This window comes from Chrysemys picta, chromosome 1, assembly GCF_011386835.1.
Source record: "Chrysemys picta bellii isolate R12L10 chromosome 1, ASM1138683v2, whole genome shotgun sequence".
Classification (NCBI taxonomy): domain Eukaryota; kingdom Metazoa; phylum Chordata; order Testudines; family Emydidae; genus Chrysemys; species Chrysemys picta.
The window spans coordinates 195,520,615-195,541,694 of NC_088791.1; the positions used below are offsets into that span (position 1 = coordinate 195,520,615).

At 39.9% G+C, this 21,080-nt stretch overlaps 1 protein-coding gene across 2 annotated transcripts; it reads left to right on the forward strand.

Moving 5' to 3' along the window:
- Positions 1-312: 312 nt before the first annotated feature.
- ETS2 (ETS proto-oncogene 2, transcription factor) lies at positions 313-17,875 on the forward strand. Of its 2 annotated transcripts, none has more exons than XM_005304437.5 (10): positions 313-812; positions 5,111-5,182; positions 8,855-8,975; positions 11,120-11,239; positions 11,872-12,072; positions 13,098-13,181; positions 14,121-14,342; positions 14,461-14,724; positions 15,368-15,486; positions 16,434-17,875. In XM_005304437.5, the coding sequence occupies exons 2-10, from the start codon at positions 5,111-5,113 to the stop codon at positions 16,647-16,649; spliced, it is 1,419 nt and encodes a 472-aa protein (XP_005304494.2). In that variant the 5' UTR covers positions 313-812; the 3' UTR covers positions 16,650-17,875. The 2 variants fall into 2 exon arrangements, with proteins under 2 accessions (XP_005304494.2, XP_065433534.1); XM_065577462.1 differs by having other exon boundaries at positions 549-812; positions 14,461-14,728; positions 15,372-15,486.
- The last annotated feature ends 3,205 nt before the right edge of the window (positions 17,876-21,080 follow it).

A 21,080-nucleotide genomic window follows, 5' to 3' on the forward strand; every position in this document is an offset into this window, starting at 1 on the left:
CTCTTTCATTACAAATTAAGCACTGGTTGAAAATCACTGATCTAGTCTGACCTCCTGTATAACAGGGGCCACAGAACGCCCCCCGAATAATGCCTGGAGCAGAGCTTTTAGAAAAACATCCACTCTGGGTTAAAAAAGAAAAATCATCCGTGATGAAGAATTCCCGAGGACTCTTGGAGAGAATCACACCCATCTCTCTCAGAGGATACAGGTATTTCTTCCCCCTCTCTCTTCTTTTGTGATGTAAACTCCTCAAAGGCAGGCCGGCCCCCTCCCTTCAGGGAAGAAAACAACAAACAGACGGAGGAGAGAGGCGGGGGCCCGTGAAAGCCCCAGCCCAGGCTCCCTTCACACCCCGGCGGGGGAGGGGGTGGCGGCTGTTTGCTTGGCAGCCCAGACAGACTCGAAAGGACAACAACCGCGATAAGAAAAGGAAGCGGCTCTTCCGCCTCCTCATGTAAGCCGGGGAGGCTGGGCCCGCAGGGAGGCGAGCTCCGCCCTCTTCTCCTGCCCGCTGAAGAGCCAGCGAAAGGCTCGGAGGAGGGCACAGAGCGGAGCGCGGCGCACTCGGAGACACCGGCACTGGCGGGCACTGGCAGCGCCCACGCACCGCACCGCACCACGCCTGCGACCGCGCGCCTCCTGCTCGGCCGAGCCCTCTGCTCAGTGCGGGGGCGGCTGGCTTGACCACGCAAAAGCGATTTCGGCTCCAGACGAGGCAGCGGCGTTTGGAGGAGGGAGCAGCAGGAGCGAGCGAGCGAGCGCTGGGTTTGGAGAGCTTCCCTGCGGGACCTCGGCTCCGGGCGGCCCAGGTAAGGCGCAGGGTTCAGCCGGGCGGCCCTGGGGACGGGGGTGCGATGGATTTGAAGGGGGAGGGGACTGGTGGCGTTGAAGGGGGCGCTTGGCAGCCGTGTGGCTCCGCTGTGCCTCTTGTCTCAAGCTGCCCGCTCTTGCGCTGCGTCTGCCAGCGATGGGGTGTGGAGCCGCTGGGAGCGAGAGCCGAACAGCCCCAGCTTCGGCCGCCGCCCCTGGAGTTACCGCCGGACCGCAGCGGGCTCGGGATCTGCCCCGGGGCAGCTGCACCCAAACTTTGCGGGAGGGAGGAAGGAAGGTGCCTCGAACTCCGGCGCGGGCAGTGCCCTGTGCGCGGAACGACCCTTCCTCGCCCCCCGGCTCCCTCAGCTAGCCCCGCTGCTGCCCCCCTCCCTAGGTTTGGAGCGAGAAACAAGCCCCAAAGGGAATCGCTATATTTTAGATTGGCGAGTCAGGTGACACCGGTTAAGTAGGGGAGAGAGCCGATTTGGAGGCAAGCGGAGAGGGGAAATCGAATTTTTTTTTGAAGGTTTCCCACCTTACAGGGAGGTTCTTCCCAGCCTTGCCGGTGTCAGAGATATTTAGCAGTTCTTTTAGCCAGGCTGGTCTTGCACTGAATTGTGAGTTCTTGGAATCTATAGCTGGGTTATGATGATCTCCTTTATTCTACTAGTGTGGTAGGAAGAAGGTGGCACATACTTCAAAGTTGTTTTATAAATTGTTTCTGATGCTCTGGACGTTTGAGCAGTAAGTTAAACATTGGAACTCACCGAAGTCCTTTGGATGTGACTGAGTGTTGAGGGCAAAGAGTTGGTAGGCAGATACCTCAGAAGTTTTGGTTTATTATTATTATTTTATTATTTTAGTTTTAAAGGTTGTGGTTTTTTTGTTTGTTTGTTTTTTAAGGTCTAGTGGCATGATTTCTACGCCTTACTTTTTTATGGGCAAGTGTGCCAACTGCGTGACAAGTCATCTATCATGTATTTAAGGCAGTATCACTACTAACTGGAATCTAATAGTTAAACTTAGAAATTAAGAGCTTTCTTGGGTGTGTGGTTTTAGGGGGGGTGGTGGTGGTGTTGTTGTTTGTTGTTTTTAAGCCCATTATAAAAACACTTTGAAGTCAGATGGAGTGTTGCTTGGGAAGAACTGATGGATCTAGCCTATGAAGACTAGCTGCTTAATTAGTTAGGTCTCAAATATTAACACTGATTTAGTTTTTCTTTTGAATAGGTACAGGCTTACTCTAGGTAAAGGAAGTACCTGATTATTGCTGAAAGAAGTTGACCAGCATTCAGAAGTATTAGTTAATTGCTTGATCCTGTTGAGTGTGTTTAGGTTCACCCACTCTCAGCCATGCACAGGTGTTGTTGACAAAGGTGTTCTGATAGTTAGGCTCATTGTAGCCAAGGAATTAGTTGTCAGTGTTTAGTGAAGGAGTGGGTAGTGAGGCCCAATCACATTGAGCCATTGTGCCTTTTTAAGAACTTAAAACAACAACATTCACTATCCCAATGAAATACTCCAACTTTAAGTCTCTCTATTGCAAAGATCTGTATCGCACACTCAGCCCAGTTTATTTTCCAGTATGCTAGTGAGTTCCCTATAACAGAGCTGGAAACATTGGTAGATCACCCAAACTGGTAACACTATGAATAATCCTTTCATTTGTCATACAAATTGTACCTGAAGAATTTGATCAAAGGAAAATAAATATTGAGGATTTTGGCACATAATTGTGTGCTACAGTATCTATTTCCAGTTGCCTTCAAAACATACAATACTGACAAAAAGCAAAAGTGATTGTGCTTGAAATAGCAAGTGAGTAGACTGGCATAGAGAAATAGTGACTAGTTTAATATACTGGAAGAAATGCCTGTGATACTATTATTTTAATAAAATACTACTAGTATTGTGAACACTTACTGAGACAAATAAAAAAAATGACAGGTAAAATCCTGGTCCTCTTGAAGTCATTGGCAAGATTACAGTTGACTGCAATGGGGCCAGGATTTCACCTGAAATCTTCAGACTAATCACAATAAACAATGGGCCAAAAATTAAGGTTATTGAAAACATATACAGAAGCATTTCTGCATCACACATTGCAGCTATTCTCTAGAAGTTGAGGCTCATAGCTAGAGACCATTAAAATATAAAGAGTAGTAACGTAGAGACTAAAAAAAGCTTTAGAAATTCATTATACTGTGAAAAGGAGCAACAACAGGATTAGCAGGATAAGCTGTTAATTTAAAATTGTAATATCTTCAGGGAAGGGATGGGGGACACTTGATGAGTGAATTTATGACCTGAACAGTATAGAGATGGCTATTCATTACCAACACATTCATAATAGAGATGGGATATTTTGTGTTCTCATTTCCACAAAATCACACCAATTAGCATTTTCCATATTTATGTGGAGTCTACCTGACTATTGTGCCTCAAATGCAGTTTTCTATTTTCAGTCGAGTTTTGTATGTGGAAGAACAGTTGACACAAACCAAAATGAGCCTTTAAGTTTAAATATTTAGGATTTTAAGTGATCAGAGAAAGGAGAAGAGAAAGAGGCTGATTTTATTGGTTTATTTATATAGATACTTTGGATGTGTATCATTTCAGCAAGCTGTATTTGTTTTGCTTAGTTTCTTTTGAGTTCTTGATATTTTTTTATTATTATTATTATTATTTTACACATGTATATAGAAGTAACTAAGAGGGGCAGAAAGAATTTAGTTTTCTAATAACTACAGCTTTGATGTGGGAATGGTGGGGCTGACCTTTTCCTGATATGGCATTTACGGACTAATACTGATTTCTATACACTTTCTGTGAGGGTGGAGAAGCCAGCATTGTGCTAAGACAAAGTGAAAGGAAAAGTTTTAAATGAACAGTGTCTCAGTGGATTCTGATAAAGTATTTATGTTCAGTGTGGTTTGTCCTTATGATAAGCCAGAGCAAGGCCCATAAGCCTCCGTTCCTGTCTTCTGTTTGAGCCTCCCTTGCTAAGTGAGCTACTATGAATATTTCACTATTTTGTCAAACATAGACTTAGAACTAGTCATAAAATCACACACGATTCTGTTCATTGTATTATAGGCCACAGGATAGTATTTTTATGCTACTGCAGGCAAGTCTGTTATCAGTCCCATTATATTACAAACCCTCTTAAGATGTTAAGTTTATAACTGTAGTAAGATATTTTAGGCAGAAACTTGGCAGACAGTTGATCTCCAAACAAATATTTTTACCAAACTTGGTTACATTTTAAGTTGTGAGTGTGCAAAACGGTAGTGTAACACTTTAGGGATATTTTCTTTAATAAATAATCGGATCAGTCTTTGGAATAGACTGTTGCGATTTCCATAAAAGGGGAGAGAATGTAAAATGGGGTAATAGAGTTAGAACATCTACCATCCAGACACAGTCAGCTTTTTCAGAGATTCGTCTCACTGCATGTTCTTTCTAATGTGTCCAAAGTACCTAACCCTGTAGTGTTGTGAAATTACATCTGCTCATAATGGGTTGTTGCTTATTTTGCTTAGTCTCCAAATACTGTTTATTTAACTGTTTGTCAAAGAGTAAATAACTGAAACTTGTATCCATCTATCAGAAGCTACATTTTCTCAGGCTAATAATTCACATTATAAACAACCTGTATTCAGTACTTGATTGTGTGTACTCTGGATTGTCCCAAAATACATATGACCAAGATTTAGTTCCAAAATATTTTGAGTGAAAACAAAGAGGAATCACTAAATCTTACATGCAGCCCCACACCCCTTGTTGGAAAGAGATAGTCGTAAGTCATTTATGGGTGGGTGTTTAGTAAAAATCCAGTAAACAAAGTCAAAATTCAAAAAGTCAAAGCATGAACACTTAAAGCGGTGGGACCAAAACTTGAAGATACCTATGGATAAGCAATAAATACTTGGCAAGCAAAGAATTTCTAAAGGCTTGTAAACTTAAATTCAACAAACTTAGGCACTAGGAAGTCTTTAAACTTGTATACTAAGAGCTTGATCCTTCTCACATATACATGTCTCATACCATTTTAATGTTAATGATTTTGATGGAGTTCATCCCAATTCAAAACATGTAAATCACGCCTGGTGTTGAGGACATAGTACTCAAGATGAAAGCTTTCTTATTATTGCCTTGTCAGACGATTCTCTGAATGAAGCATTTTGTTGTATTACAAGTTTATGTTCTACAATAGAGTAGATAAGGTGCTTTTTTTAATGAACTCTTACCTTCTGCAAGAACAAGTTTTTCATACATTCTGTTTTCATTTCAGATGAGTGACTTTGGAATCAAGAACATGGATCAGGTAGCTCCTGTATCTAACATCTACAGAGGAATGCTCAAGGTGAGTTTTCCGAGGAGAGATGCTAAAAACAAGTGGCCTAATCTCCCACTCCATGCACACATTTCTCATGTTAGTGAGAGACATGCATATGCATGCTGAGGAGAGACTAAGCTAATTACATTTGGATTCCTTCTTGTTGACACTTACTTCTATAAGATAAGGAGCAAGCACTTTATACCTAGCCATTTAAAGCACCCTGTTTAAAGAGGAAAATATACATTTGACAAACCCATCCTAAAGATTGGAAAGCAAGATGAAAAGTCAGATTCTGATTTCCAATCCATTCCAATCAATCAGAATTGTGTAAGTAAGGGCAGCAGAATTGGGTCCTAGATATGGTCTTTGTAGATTTAACTTCATGCAAGGCTGTCAGTGTATATAAAAGCATTAGTCTAGTATGAGGAAAACTAAGTTCTCTGTGGTTATGTGAAAATTTACCAAATGAAAATGTAGAGTAAAATGCATGAAAACTATTCAGTTTCATTTGTAAGAAACAGTTGTTCAAATGTCTTGACTTGCTTTGAAAGATACCTACAGATCAAGGACAGGTTAGAAAAAACAGAATTTAAAATATTTCATTTTTGTAACTGCAAGGGCATCCATGTAGCTAATTATTTTTTGTAATTATTCATGAAAGGTCTATAGCCAGCATTGGTCACTTGTATTGTGGTGATCAAGACAAATTGAATAAAGACCTGTCAAACTTTTTGGCCTAGAAAGCTATGAGAAATGCAAGTGTTTCAGAGATGATATTAGTCTCATTTAAAGTCAGTTGCAAATGTGTGTTTTTGTTTTGTTTTGTTTTGTTTTGTTTTGTTTTGTTTTCCCCCTAACTTGCTTATATAATTTGTTTTGCTAACCAACCAAATATTCATTTCATAGAGCATAATAGGAAGCTTTACGTGAAATTTTTGAATTGAGTGCTCTCCCATGCAGGAGTTATGCCAGGCACAAAGGAAATTGGAGATAGATTAAAATTTGTCGCAATCTTATGTCAGCCCTTAAAACTCTATTCCACCACTGCATAGTTGTTTCCAATTTTTTTGGATTTGCTTCAAGTTTTGCACTGTATTACTAAATTTATACATAACTGCCATGAAACCACATAATGCTTGCTTGCCTTTTTTTAAAACACTGAGTAAAGTTAGCAGGAGTTATCCCATATGGGGTTTTATTACCTATTCAGAGCAATGTTCAAACATTAACTAATACATTTCTCATTTATGAAACTTGAGACTAGGGTACAGTATGCTTTCTACTCATTCATATACTACTGCTTTTTTTCCAGTGAGTCACTGTAAGGGTCACTTAGTTACACAAAATACAGGAGTTTCCAGATTATGTTGAAAGAACTTGGCCTTTTCTCTAGATACAAATGGTGAATCAGAACTATTATCTATTCACATTTAAAGCATTTTTAGTAACAGACCAGCTGGTTTTATTAACTATTTCACAGATAACACATCTTTCAAGTATCTTTACTCTGACTTTTCTTATTGCTACCATATGTACATGAACAGTCTTAATTAGTATGAACAATATTACTTTAAGTCTGCTGGTCAGCTCAGTGTATTTTTGGACTACATTAGCCATTAGAAGGAAGACTTTTAGATTTTTCTTCATGCCAGCCTCTTCCTTCTGTGGATCATAGGCTGCCATGAATTACATACTGAAATGCATAGCAACTTGGTATAAAAACCAGCCTCAATACTACAGACAAGCCAAAGTCTCTGTCTTGAATTTCTGCCCTGCCAGTTTACAAAACAAAAATAGCACCATACACCAAAATAGAGAAGCTGAAAACTCCAGAAAGGAACCATGGTGAATTCAGGGAAAGACCAGATACTTTATATGCTATTCTGCAAAAACAATTTAAGTTAGTACAGTCAATTGAGAGCAAATCTGTGTTATGCTGAGGAGCATTAGCTTATTCTCAACAGAAATTTGTACCTTGACATTAACATTTAAGTGGATGCCTAAGCAAATAGGAACCATCAACAGATATTGTATGTGTTTCCTTAGTCTCTGGCTCCCCTTTACTGCAGATGCTCTCATATGGGTATCACTGCTGTGTTCTGTAGCTTTCCAAATATTGTAGCCACAGGTTTGGCGTGTGGCATTTTTTGTTCTTAAATCTCATCAATGGGAATTTCTAGTGATAGCCTCTGCCTGTTGCTACAAGTCTTTTTCATGACTAGTTGGCATGTTAAGTATAAACGTATTCAGCTCACTTTTGTAGAAAAAGCTTGTAACTTTTAGACATATTTACTAAGAAGGGGTGCAGGTGGCCTGGGAGATTCAGTAATAACGTTGCATGTACACAGCACCTCCCAACTAGAGCACTTCAGAATTTGAATGATAGACAAGATTTTCTACAAATATTTGCAATCTTTAATAGAAGTGACTATTAGCTCATCAGAAATCACTCTCCTTTTTCCCCTCAAACATTCTGTTCTAGCCAGTCCTGCTTATTCTTGTTCGTTTGTTTAAACTAGCAAAGGCTCATTAGAGACTGCTGAGGATTAACAAGCTGCTTTTTGTGAAATGCAGTAGTTGGTACAATCAGGTAACCTAAACCACAAAATAAAATAAACCCAAGAAAAGACTCTACTTCATCAATCATGTAAAACAGTCTTGCAGTAATGTGGTTCAGATTAAATATTTCCAAAAATGTAAGTAAACCTACTTGGATCTTCACATTGGCAATTATTTTGTTATAATTCACTGGTCCTTCTAGTATAATAATTAGCACTTAAAGGAAGTCATTATCATTAGCAGTCTATTACAAGACTAAAAATGATACTAATCTCTCTTTACAATTTAGCAATCAGTTAAAATTTAGATACAAACCTGTTTAGAATAAAACTTCAGTTATAGAAAAGGTTAAAATAGCTGCTAGTTGTGCCTACTATAACTAAAGTTTGTAGTTTTCGTTGTATCTCCTCAAGTTTAAAATAGTCTAGTATCTTTGAATTACAGATGCAGCTGTTACACTGTAAACACACACTGTAAAGCAGCCTGCTTTTCGAACACAGTCTTGCAGAACGCTGCCTCCAGGCAATAACCAGTCATCTGGGAACTTGATCCTCTCACCTCTATGGAGGTAGAACCATAAAAGCCTAATTGGGGTGATTTAACTTCTAACAATTTAATACAGGCAGCATTGTCTTTGAAAAGATTAAACACAGCTCTTTGGCATTTTAGTGTATCAGAGTTGCACAGTCAAAAATCAGAAGGCCAGATCCTCAGATTATGTAAGCCAGTTTAGCTCCAATGAAGTCAGTGATCTATTCTGATTTACACCATCTGTGGGTCTGGCCCAGAAGGACAGGAAACATAAACATTAGTTCATCTGCAGTATATAAATATAGCATTAGCTTATTTTGTATAATGTGTAGCTTAGTATTCCACTGTTCATGTTGTTTTAACAAAAAAAAAAAAAAAATGTTTACCATAGGACATACGGAATGTGCCACACAAGAAAGTTACAACTGCTGTTGGAACCTTAATTTTATTTTAACCATACAACCCTTAACATTGCATTAATAATTATTAGACTGTATGTACATAATCTCCAGATACTAACTTAACCCGTCCTCTTTGCAGTTGCTGTTAGCAGTGCTCTAGCAGAATACTTACACTGAATATTCTTTTTCTTAAACTGTTTTGCAGCATCAACCAGCATTTGACGGCTTTGATGTCACAAACTCTTTGTTTGCAGGATATTTTCCCTCATTAAATGAAGATCAAACCCTTCAAGAAGTACCAACAGGGTTTGATTCAATTTCTTATGGTAAATATTGTTTGTTTTGTGTTTTAGTTTGATCACCCACATCAGTCAAAATAGGAAGTGCTGGGTTCTCTCACTAGGTTTCTGTCACTGTTACCTACTATGCGCAACAATAAGTCTCTAATAATAAAGAAGACTTTTTTAAATATTAGGTTAAGGCTTCAGTCCTGCAGACATTTACATACATTCTTAAGTTGATTCACATGAGTAGTTCTGTTGCTAGCTTACAGCTTCCCTTACTGAAAACCTACACTGAAGTAGGGTGTGTGAATATAAGAGGATCTGTTGTCTGTAGAAGGCCAGTTAGGCATACTGGAGCAGAATTAAAGAGGTCTTTGGATATGTGTATCTTTAAGACTAACATTACTAATAATCTTTACCTACCTTTATTTGTTCATTTCTATAACTCAAGTTGGTGTATTTTTAAAATGGGTCAAGACAGAATATTAGAGCTCTATTTAGTCCTGCTGAACTTGTATAAATGTAGAACTCTGCAAGGTCCTTGGTCCCCTTTTCCCTCAGGTTTATTTTGCAGCTTTAGAAACTTTGCTTAAGTAACACATTGAAATCCTTGTAGCAGGACTGTAATCACTAAAAGATCTCCATTTATCTTCACCTCAGATCTCTCTGACTGGCTTATTCCCAAGCTACTCAGATACAGTGGTGATGGGTGTTGCACCCAAGTTTTTATTCAACCTTGCAATGAGCTCCACATGTGTGCAGAGGGACCTGCTTGCTCATGTGAAGCTCAATGCAGGCCATAGATAGCTAGATTAGCTTTGCAGATTCATGCACAGTCCTAAAGCCTGACAGTTTATCACACGTGTATGCACACTCTCCCTGTGACACTAACATTATTAGATGTAGCGATTTATTAATAACATGAGTGCAACTTAACTTTGTCAACCACAATCTGTGCACTTGTTTTCAAAGAGATCTGTGGAAAGTTAAAAGTTTGAAGAGGTAGTGACAACCTGGTTCCAAGCTAGAGGGAACCCGAGGAAATGTTAGACACCAGTCAGAATATCAAATCCAGTTAACTTTTTTTTTAATGACATGTAATGCAAAAACAAATTGACTAATTTTCTTCAAACCTTTCTTGAAAATGCTCTTTACCTCCAGAAGAAGTCTGGACATTTTCATGCCAAATCTTTCTAATAAAGAAGATAGGATGGGGGCTAAATTATTCCTTTGAATGGAAGTTGGTTGCAGCATTAACTAAGGAGTTGATTATCTAGATTATGAATTTATAACAATTTATGGCTGCATAAAATTCAGTACCATGATCATCAGCCAGTTACATAAATTTGGCATTGGGAACTAGCTTGTGACCAAACACATTTTACAGTCTAATCATTGAATAAGGCATGACAACACCACAAATTCAGTTGACTGATCTGTGCATGAGTGGGTTTGACATTCAATCTAGTGCAGTGGTAAATGTACCCACAAGCCTACTCCTCACTGCTACCCTGCCCGTTACCCTGCACTGAGCTTGAGAACTAAGTATCTGGAGTTGACAAGCGGTCACCTGATTCTCAAATTATAGAGGAGGAAAAGAAGAAGCAGCAGTCTTCTTATTTTCTAATAAAGATAATTGACTCTACATAACAAAGGCATATTTCGTACTACCAAAGTCAGTCTGAGTCTGCATCGTTGGCTACAACAAAATCTTAAACGCTGGCATAGAACTAACCTACTACATACAAATAAGGCTTGCCATATTTGGTCCCATTTTATAGTTGGAAGCTTCTTTTGCTTGCTCTTTAAGGCCTTGGCTACACTTGCGGATTCACAGTGCTGCCGCGGCAGTGCTGTGAAACGCGAGTGTAGTCGCGCCGCCAGCGCTGCGAGAGCTCTCTCACAGCACTGCAAGTACTCCACCTCTCTGAGGGGAATAGCTTGCAGTGCTGCGAGTGAGCGTGCAGCGCTGCAGGCACTGATTACACTGGCACTTTACAGCGCTGCACTCGCTGCGCTCAGGATGTGTGTTTTTTCACACCCCTGAGCGCAGCAAGTGCAGCGCTGTGAATTGCCAGTGTAGCCAAGGCCTAAGTAACATAGTGGATTCTCCATTGTCTGTCTGGTTCATTAGCCTAAATGCTAATATTTCTCTTTTTTTCCCCTCCCCCCCTTCATTCTTTTAGAGTCAAACAGCTGTGAATTGCCTCTCTTAACCCCATGCAGTAAGGCTGTGATGAGTCAGGCCTTAAAAGCTACTTTCAGTGGCTTCGCAAAGGAACAGTGTCGTCTGGGTATCCCGAACAGTAAGTGCTTTCTTTTTATAACCTTTTTAGTGCAAAAATTTTGCTGATTGGTTAGATGACAACATAAGAGAGGAGCAAGTAAACTGAGCTCATCCACTGATTAAAAGAATATAGAAGGAAAAATTAGAGCACTGACTTAAAATTAAGAATAAATCATTGATATTTGAGCTTCAGAACTAGATCTCCTAGATAACTTTTTAAACATGAGCCCTCACTCAATATCTTTTTAACTAAACTTATTTTAGGTTCTTATGAATGTAACTATCAAGCAGGGCCGGCTTTAGGCCAATTCCCCCGATGCCCCGGAATCGGGCCCTGCGGGTAAGAGGGCCCCGTGGCCACACCTAAGAGGGCCCCGCGTCTTAGGCTCACCCGGTGGCGGTCCGCTCTAGCGGCATTTCGGCGGCGGGGGGGAGGGGAGGCCGCTCTGGGGTCTTCGGTGGCATTTCGGTGGCGGGGGGGTCCTTCAGTGCTGCGGAAGACGCGGAACGGACCCCCCCCGCCGCCGAAGACTCGGACCGCCACCGGGTATTCAAATCAGGCCCCAAAGGTCCTAAAACCGGCCCTGCTATCAAGAGTTGCCTCTAAATGTTATGCTCTTTTTCTTCTCTTCCCCCACTCCCCATTTGCAGATCCTTGGCTGTGGACTGAACAGCAGGTTTGCCAGTGGCTTTTCTGGGCTACCAGGGAGTTTAGTTTGGCAAATGTGAACTTTCATCAGTTTGTCATGAACGGCCAAGACTTGTGCAGCCTGGGCAAGGAACGTTTCTTGGAGCTAGCTCCTGATTATGTAGGCGACATTCTGTGGGAACACCTGGAACAGATGATAAAAGGTAACTAGATAGGATCACAGAGCAGGAGTCCTTTTTGGCTAACAAAGCAACTCTGTCAAACACAACTGTGATGTATTTCACCAAGTTGTGGTTTTGTAATTGCCTAAAAAACTGAGAATTTAAAATCTTTAAACATTATCAAAGGTATCTTTAAAAAAAATCATTTTCTGGAGCGCATAAAAGCAATCCGCATCAGTTGTCACTAGCTTGTCAATTACTGCCAGACTGTGCAGTTGTCTCAGCAGCAGTTTTATATGGAATGGTCATTCATATAAATGAGATTAGGGTAGATCTGATGCAATATATAATTCAAATCTGAAAAAAATATGTAACCAAAAGTCAAATTAGGTCAATTCATGTTACTAGTGACTTTTACCAGTATTTTGGAATAAGTCAGTGAATGAATATAGGAGTGACAGAGAGACTTGAGGGTGCTTTCATTGAGACAAAAGAGGGATGAGCACAAATTTCGTCGAGAGGCTTCACATGGATGCAGGGATCTGCCCGCCCATATCATCCGATAAAATGAGAGCCAAAATAATTATTGAAAAAGGGGAAACTTTTTTTTTCTTTTCCCATTGTTACCATAAGCTGTCTTTCATTTAAGCATTTGTCAAACAAACAGCTTTGAAAGTTGAGTGTTCTTTTGTCTAGCTGGATTTTGGTGGTTTTGCTTTTTGTCTCTTCACTGTTCTAGTCCTGTGTGTAAAACACTTACCTAATGCCCAGATCCTACAAACTTTTAAGTACACATTGAGGTCAAGGGAATTATGAGACTGCGCATGTGCATGAAGTTAAGCAATTGCTGAAGTGTTTGCAGGATCAGGGCCTTGTTGCAGATTTTTAGACAGATTAAATACTAGAATTCCATGGGCATGACATTTTCCCTACTAGCAGTTATTTCTTTGAAAGTTTGATGTCAGGTGACTAACTTCATGTAACCATCAGAAATACCTCCAGTCGCTTTGAAGTTCCCCATAATGTCCTGGTCAGATGTGTAAAAAGAATATTTGTTCTGTTTTCAGACAGTCAAGAGAAGAGACAGAACCAATATGTTGAAAACTCTCATCGTACCTCAGTCCCACACTGGGTCAATAACAACTCATTAAGTAGGTATCCTGATTTGCTTGACATTTAAAATCACTTTCTTGGCTTTATGCTGCATGTGATATCACACACTGTAATTCTGCAAGTTGGTTTGAACACTGAAAATAATGAGACTAGATATTTTCTTAAGACAAATCCTTGGAGTCAGTAAAACCAGGAGGAAAGAAGACTATGTGAAAGCTGTGGTTAATCAAAAGTCTTGATTTGTGGAGAAAATTTATGAAAGCCCAGATTTTGTTTTTGGTACATGAATTGCCAAAAATCAAGTGTTTAGTACAAACTGGCCATTACCACAGTTACCAGGCTGAATCTAAAAGCAGCACTGATGGGATCCAGCAGGAGTCATATTTTGGTCCTTTTTGGTAGAAGGAAGGTGGATGCAATATGGAGCCTCAGAGGGCAGATGGAGTAAATAGGGAGAGAGATCACGGACCAGTGGCCCTCTCCTGACCTCTTTCTCACCCCCACCCCCAAATACTGCTTATATGTCTGAGGTTGTATTTTCAGCACATTTCTCTTAATCTGCTGATCAGTTAACAAGAGAGGAATCCTGCTATGGACCACCTCGCCCCCTCCCCAGCACTATGTGTTCTGTCATTCTGGGAAACCACAGAGAGCTCTGTGCACAACTGGCAATCTGTGAATCATACAGCAGATACAGGTTGTGTGATACAGAACCTGGTTCAAACCCTAGTGCAGTCAATTGGAGTCCTTCAACTCACTTCAGTAGACTTTGGATTAGACACATAGCCTATCATTCATACCCAGTCAGGTTTTCAGCTAAAAAATATTCTTTGGTGGCATAACTGTATGTCTGTGTTGCAGTGGAAGGGTTGACTTGGTTTTGTTCTGCTTACATGAAGGTATTACATTTATGAGAAGGACTGTAGTGAATAACTAATCCATTCCTTTTTTTTTTCTCCCTCTCCTTCCCACTTTAGGTTTTAATACAGAACAGGCCCCTTATGGTATGCAAATACCTAGCTACCCCAAAGCCAGCCTCCTGAGTGACTTATGTCAGACTTTTGCAGGACCAAATCTCCTCAGCCCAGATCAAGAATTTTCCATGTTCCCCAAAGCTCAGTTAGAGACAGTCAATGTGAACTACTGCTCCATGACCCATGACTTCACAAACAATCTGAACTTGCTGATAGATAACTCTGGTAAGATTTACCTTATCCATTTGCTAATTATTAGTTTAAGGCTCTATGCACTCTATTTTTGTATGTATAAACCACGTTAAGAAAAAAGTGAATAACAACCATTATTTAATTTTTTTAGGTAAGCCCAGAGAGCATGAATCCAGTGACAGCAGCACAGAAAGTTATGAAAGCACAGATTCTCAACTTCAGTCTTGGAACAGCCAATCATCTTTAGTGGATGTACAACGTGTGCCCTCTTATGAAAGTTTTGAAGATGATTGTAGCCAGTCTCTATGTCTGAACAAACCTACAATGTCTTTCAAAGATTACATTCAAGAAAGAAGTGATCCTGTAGAGCAAGGGAAACCAGTTATACCAGCAGCAATTCTAGCAGGCTTTACAGGCAAGTGATGTCACACAATATCTCTTGTTCTCACATTTCTGATCCCTTGTGTGGGTGTATGTCCATTTTTGATAAAGGGAGGTTGAGAGGTACACGCTTCCTTACTCATCGTTTGTTCATGAATGACTTCTTCACTAATAATGCAATGTTCTAGTAAAAAAACAGACTGTATTAAAACCTGGAATGCATTCTATTTTTGGTAGCACTCCTCTGTCTAAAAAGGAGGGAAACTCAGACAAAACCTTCATTCAGTTCAAGGAGTTCACCAGCACTGACTCACCCACTAAGCACTCATTCCTAGAGTGCTTCCTCAGGAAAAATGCTCATCACTGAAAGCTTCATCAGGGCAAGGACTTTAGTTTAGGACCCTAAGATTTTAAATATAGCTGCCAGCAGAAAGGAATGAAGGGGGGGGGGGAGGGGGAGAAGCAAAGCTTGGTTCGAATAACTACTTTGAATTAAAATAGTGGACAAAGTTCATTATAACGTGTCCTTCAGCAGATTCCTGTTACAGAAACAGTCGTTGTTCTTTGCCTCAGCCAAACATCTTAAAATTATATCAGATAAATCTTAGGCTTATGGTATGTGTCTTACTATATCCCTTAGTTATGGTTAATAATTTTACTCTTCTTGGTTTTTACAGGCAGTGGACCTATACAACTGTGGCAATTCCTTCTGGAGTTACTAACAGACAAATCCTGTCAGTCATTTATTAGCTGGACTGGAGATGGATGGGAGTTTAAACTTGCTGACCCAGATGAGGTATGTGACTAATTGTGATTTTAATAAAAATCTAGGGCCTGATCCTACATCAGTGAAAGGCACCCCTCAAGGCAAAGTGTTTACAAGATCAGGCGTCTCTGCCTCTGTAAATGCTTTACTGTGCAGTCTGGGTGACTTCAAGAGCATCAGTCAAGTACCTAGGTGTACGTAAAAGTTTAGTGTATTATAGCCTTATTGTGCATGCTGCCTTTAAGTTTAACTTACAGCATCGCTTAACTGTTTAAAGAAAGTAATTTAATTGATTAAAAACCTCTGGGAATTGAGAGAAACATGGCTGATGCACAGAATACTGAGGCCTTCAAAGGTCTGTTTTTAGACATGCATCAAATGACTGCTGTGATAACTTGGAAATTAAAACTAGTCATTAACAGAATAAACTCCAACCCTCTAATGGATGATGGAATCACTTTCTGCTGCAGTTAAGGGGCCTGATCCAAGGCCTACAGAAGTCAATGAAAAGACTCCCATTGCCTTCAGTGAGCTTTGGATATGGTCTTAAGTGACTACACATAATTCAACTTTCACTTTACACTAATCTCTCACAGATGAGGTGGTTCTTCTTTGAGAGAGAAGAATTCACCTTAACCTCTTCTCTTGCATTAACAGCTTTTTTTTTTTTTTTTAAACCCCTTTTGTGGCAAGGTGCCTCATGCACCCATCCACTGTCTATTGGTGTCATGTTCATAGACCCTAGGTCTTATTCCTTTTAATCAAAGTCTGGCCAATAACTCAATCCGAGATTGTTTCTTTATTAAGGCTTCAGCTCTTACTCACCCACGTATCCTCATTGATTTGATGGCATTTGAGCCATCAAAATGACTTGGTTAGATGATGGTAAATGGAAAAATTAAACTTATTTAGCAACCAAGATAGTATGCTTTAATTAGTTTGTTTTTGCCTTTTTTCCTCCCCCTTTGGGGCTGAAGGTGGCACGACGGTGGGGAAGGAGGAAAAACAAGCCAAAAATGAACTATGAGAAATTAAGCCGAGGCCTGCGCTATTATTATGACAAGAACATCATCCACAAGACGTCAGGGAAACGCTACGTGTACCGGTTTGTATGTGACCTACAGAATCTGCTGGGGTACACGGCAGAGGAACTTCATGCCATGCTGGGAGTGCAGCTAGACACAGAAGATTGAGCACTGCAATATCGTGCAAAACTGGCAAAGATTGCAAGATTTTCAACTGTGACTAGGACCCATCTGCAGTCAGTCTTTTGACTGTTCAGATTGGTGCAACTGTTAAGAAATAAGGACCTTGAACTGGTTTTGTAATCGGGGAAAGCTGAAGGAAGAAGTGGCCTTATTTCATCAGACGCAATGGCTTCAAGTATTGCTGCACCAAGTTCTTTGGAGCAGTGTGGCAGATGGCACAGTGCCTAGCTCTAACCTGAAGACATGAAAGTGCTCTAGGGTTAAATGTTTTTTGGCTTTTTACACTGCCATATAATTATGGGTTGTTTTTAATACCAAAGGTTGGAGAGTGACCAGTAATGCATCAGAATTCTAGCTCAAAACTTAACAACCACGTTGCTTACATCATGATATGCATTTTTAAAAATAACCTATGTAACCTTTATTTTAAAGCGCAGAGAGAAATTTGTCTCGTACATTTTATTACACAAACATGTTAGGTACAGAAACATTTTTGTTTTACGTTTCAAAACTAGGTGTAGCAATTATTTTTTCCTTTCAAGGGAGAGTGGAAAAAATCACACCATTTCAAGTCAGTTTGTATATATTTATATGCTGTTTCTTGAAGTTCTTTAATGTTCCTATTTAACAGATATTGTATAATGTAATTTAAACTAATTGTATGTGCGTTTGAAATAGGAAGAATGTAAACATTTGTTTCATGTTTGAATAGGCCATAGAACATTTTGCAGTTTGAGGCAGTCTGTAAAATGCCTAGTACATGATTATACTGTAGGGTATTGGTTGAATATTTTGCCATAACTGTAGCTGGCAAACTTTGTTCATTTTGACAAGAAATTAATGTAGTCTGGGGCATAAAGGGCCTGTTTCTCCTAACTGAAAACGAAAACATGGATGAATGGTGCATGTTTTTTCACTTCTATGCATGTCCTTTTAAAAACAATTTATATACAAGCCTTTTTTTTCCCCCCTGGTTTATCCCATCTGATTAAAATATGAATTCTATTTTTGGAAATGTGGCTCCTTTTTCAGAGATCAGGAGGGATTTATGTAGCAGCTATTTTTTACTGCCAAAAAAAGATTCACTGGAAAAATGTAATTTGTAAGAAAGCTTTATTTTTTATCTGAGCTTGATGTACATTGAAATGTGTTGTACAGTGAGAGGGAGGAAAAAACAAATCTTTATTAAAACATCTTAAACAGAAAAAAAATGGTGTGCATAATTTAATTTCTATTAATTCCTAAATATCTTGATTAGCTCTCTTATAGTCCTTTGTGGAAATACCTTCTGAAGTCACAGACCTGATTCTCTTCTCAGACCAGTGTAAATTGGAAGTAAGTCCATTGAAAAGAGTTGAGGTACCTCAGTGTACAGCTCTTGTGGGAGGAGAATCAGGCAATAACTCTTTGTGGTGATGTTTAGCTCTGTACAGAACATGTTGCATAAGGCTCTATGCCCTTCCTCAAACAGTCTGGTGCTGACACTCTTCCCCCTTTACTGCTAGAGAGTACAGTACATATGTCTGATTCAAGTTACAAGAATTTATGTAACTTCTCCAGATGAAGGATGAACACAATATTTTCAAGAGTCTTTAACTCAAGCTGGCATTTGATAATTTGGATGAAGATAGTGTGAATTTTAAAGTGCAATATGGACACACTTATTCCAGAATAACTCCATGCTCTGTAGAAAAGCCACTACAACCTATCCCCAAACTGGTACATGTGTGAAGGGTACATAACTCCCACTCATGTTGAAAAACATTCCCAACATCACCTGGTATGGAATAAGAGTGACTTTGCAAATACCATGAGTCCTTTGTTTTCTTCTCTTCTCCCCCTCTTCCCCTCCCCCCCCCCCAAAAATAAGATAGTAGGCCATAACATGCCAGTCATACTTAAGCTTGCCTTTCTCTAAAGGAGAAAAAATGGAGGAAACAATATGATCAAGTGCTTTTGAAAGAGACATTTCCCTTGTTTTAGTAGTTACAAAAATATGAGCCAAATTCTGCTCTCATTGCACTGGATTCAACCTGCTGTAAAAGCAGAATAGGTAGTTTTATAAAGTGCTCTTTAAAACAAAACACAGTGGAAAAGCTCTCAAACTTGTTCTTCCAAATGTCTTGGACTAGCTGGTCAGAACCTCATCTGTCAATGGCCCTATGATGCACCATGAACTTTGAGGGCTAAATCATGCACAAGGACTGCCTGTACTCACCACCACTATTGCAGGCCTACATATGGGGTCTGCTGAATTCAGGCTGCAGTTTGTAACTGTCTTATCAGCTAACCAAGGAATGTATAGCTTGATCAGAAATACAGTTTCTAGGGGCTAAGCCAAAGCCCAATAAAGTCAATGGAAAGGCACCCAAAATTTTCAGTGGGATTTGATTCAGGCCCCTAGAGAATATAATGTACTACATTGTAGATATAGAAATGACTTGCTTCTGGCCTAGGTTTCTAGGATGAGGGTGGGTGGGGGGCAGGAGGCATCAATGTATTATTTCCTTTACAGCCATGTCATTATCTACCATCATATTTTCCTCTGTGCCACTCTTATGCTTTTGATTATAGGGTGTTTCAGCCCTAATCTCACTTTCAGTTCATAAAGGTTCATTTTCAATATGCATTTCCTAAACACAGCACTATCATTTAGAGCTGAAGCCTAACAGGTTATTCATGTAAGTTTTGTGTTTAAATGCCCCACCTCCTTTTTCTATTTTCCAAATTCAACAAAAAAAAAAAATCTTACATCAGTAGGAACACAGAGTACACAAGATCTAAACTGCCCACGTTAACATGCCTCTTCTATGACTTTAACCCTGAGTGCTGTTCCCATGGGATAGACTCCACCTGAGTAGGGAGGGAAATAGACTTCTGGGATGGAGGTTAGCACAACTGATTAAGAGAGCTTTAAACTAGGCTCTCTAGCAGGATGCTCATGTGATCTGTACGCCTGATTTTAACATTGAGAGGGAGGAAAATCAAGTAAGAAAGGAACAGTAGGGGGTAGGAGAATGGATATTAAGGGGAAGGAATAGTCAGATTGGCAATAGAATGACTGTGTTCCCAGTCGGGCAAAGAATGTGGCTGCTTGGCTTCACCCACAATTAAGATGATTGTACACCAATGCAAGGAGCCCGCCTAACAAAATGGAAGAACTAGAACTACTGGTGCAGGAAGTGAAACCAGATATTAGGGTAAACAGAAACATGGTGGAATTGTAATCCTGACTAGAGTACAGGTATTGACGGGTATGTGCTATTCAGGAAAGACAGAAATAAAAGAAAAGGTGGTGGAGTAGCATTGTATATTGATGAGTTGGACTGTAAAGAAATTAGAAGTGATGGACTGGATAAGACAGTCTGTTTGGGCCAAAATCACTTTGGGGAAGAAAGCTACTAGAGGTCTCCCTGCTACCGTACTTGGGGTGTGTTACAGATCACCAGGATCCAATCTGGAGATGGATAGAGACATCTTTAATATTTTTGATTAAATAAATACTACTGGTAATTGTGTGATTATGGGAAACTAACTTCCCAGATATAGATCAGAGGACAAAGTGCTACTACTAACAGTAGGGCCTACATTTTCCTGGATGTGATAGCTGGCAGATTTCTTCATCGAATAGTTGCTGAACCAACAAGAGATGATACCATTTTAGATTTGGTATTAGTGAGTAGTGAAGACCTCATAGAAGAACTGTTTGTAGAGGACAACCTTGGTTCAAGTAATCAGGAACTCATTCAATTTAAACTAAATGGAAGGATAAACAAAAATCGATCTGCAACTAGGGTCCTTGATTTCAAAAGAGCTAGCTTTAATAAATTAAGGAAATTAGTGAGGGGAGTGGACTGGATCAAAGAACTCAAGGATCTGAATGTGGAGGAGGCTTGGAATTATTTTACATCAAAGTTGCAGAAACTATCTGAAGCCTGCATCCCAAGCAAGGAGAAAAAATTCATAGGGAAGAGCCACAGACCAAGCTGGATGAGCAAACATCTCAAACAGGTGATTAAGAGAAAGCAGCAAGCCTACAAGGAATGGAAGATGGGAGGGATCAGCAAGGAAAGCAACCTCTTGCCAGAAAGTGCTGGGATAAAGTGGAAACTGCCAAAAGCCAAGCAGAGTGGGACCTTGCAAAGGGAATTAAAATCAATAGTAAAACGTTCTAAGTCATACAAATAAGAAGAAAACTAGGAAAGAAGAAGTGGGACCGCTAAGCACTGAGGATGGGGTGGAGATTAAAAGATTAACTAGGCATGGCCCAACACCTAAACAAATGCTTTGCCTCAGTTTTTAATGAGGCTAATGAAGAGCTTAGGGGCAATGGCAGGGTGGCTAATGGGAATGAGAATATGGAGGTAGAAATTACCACATCAGAGGTGGACGTCAAACTCAAACAGTTTAGCTGCA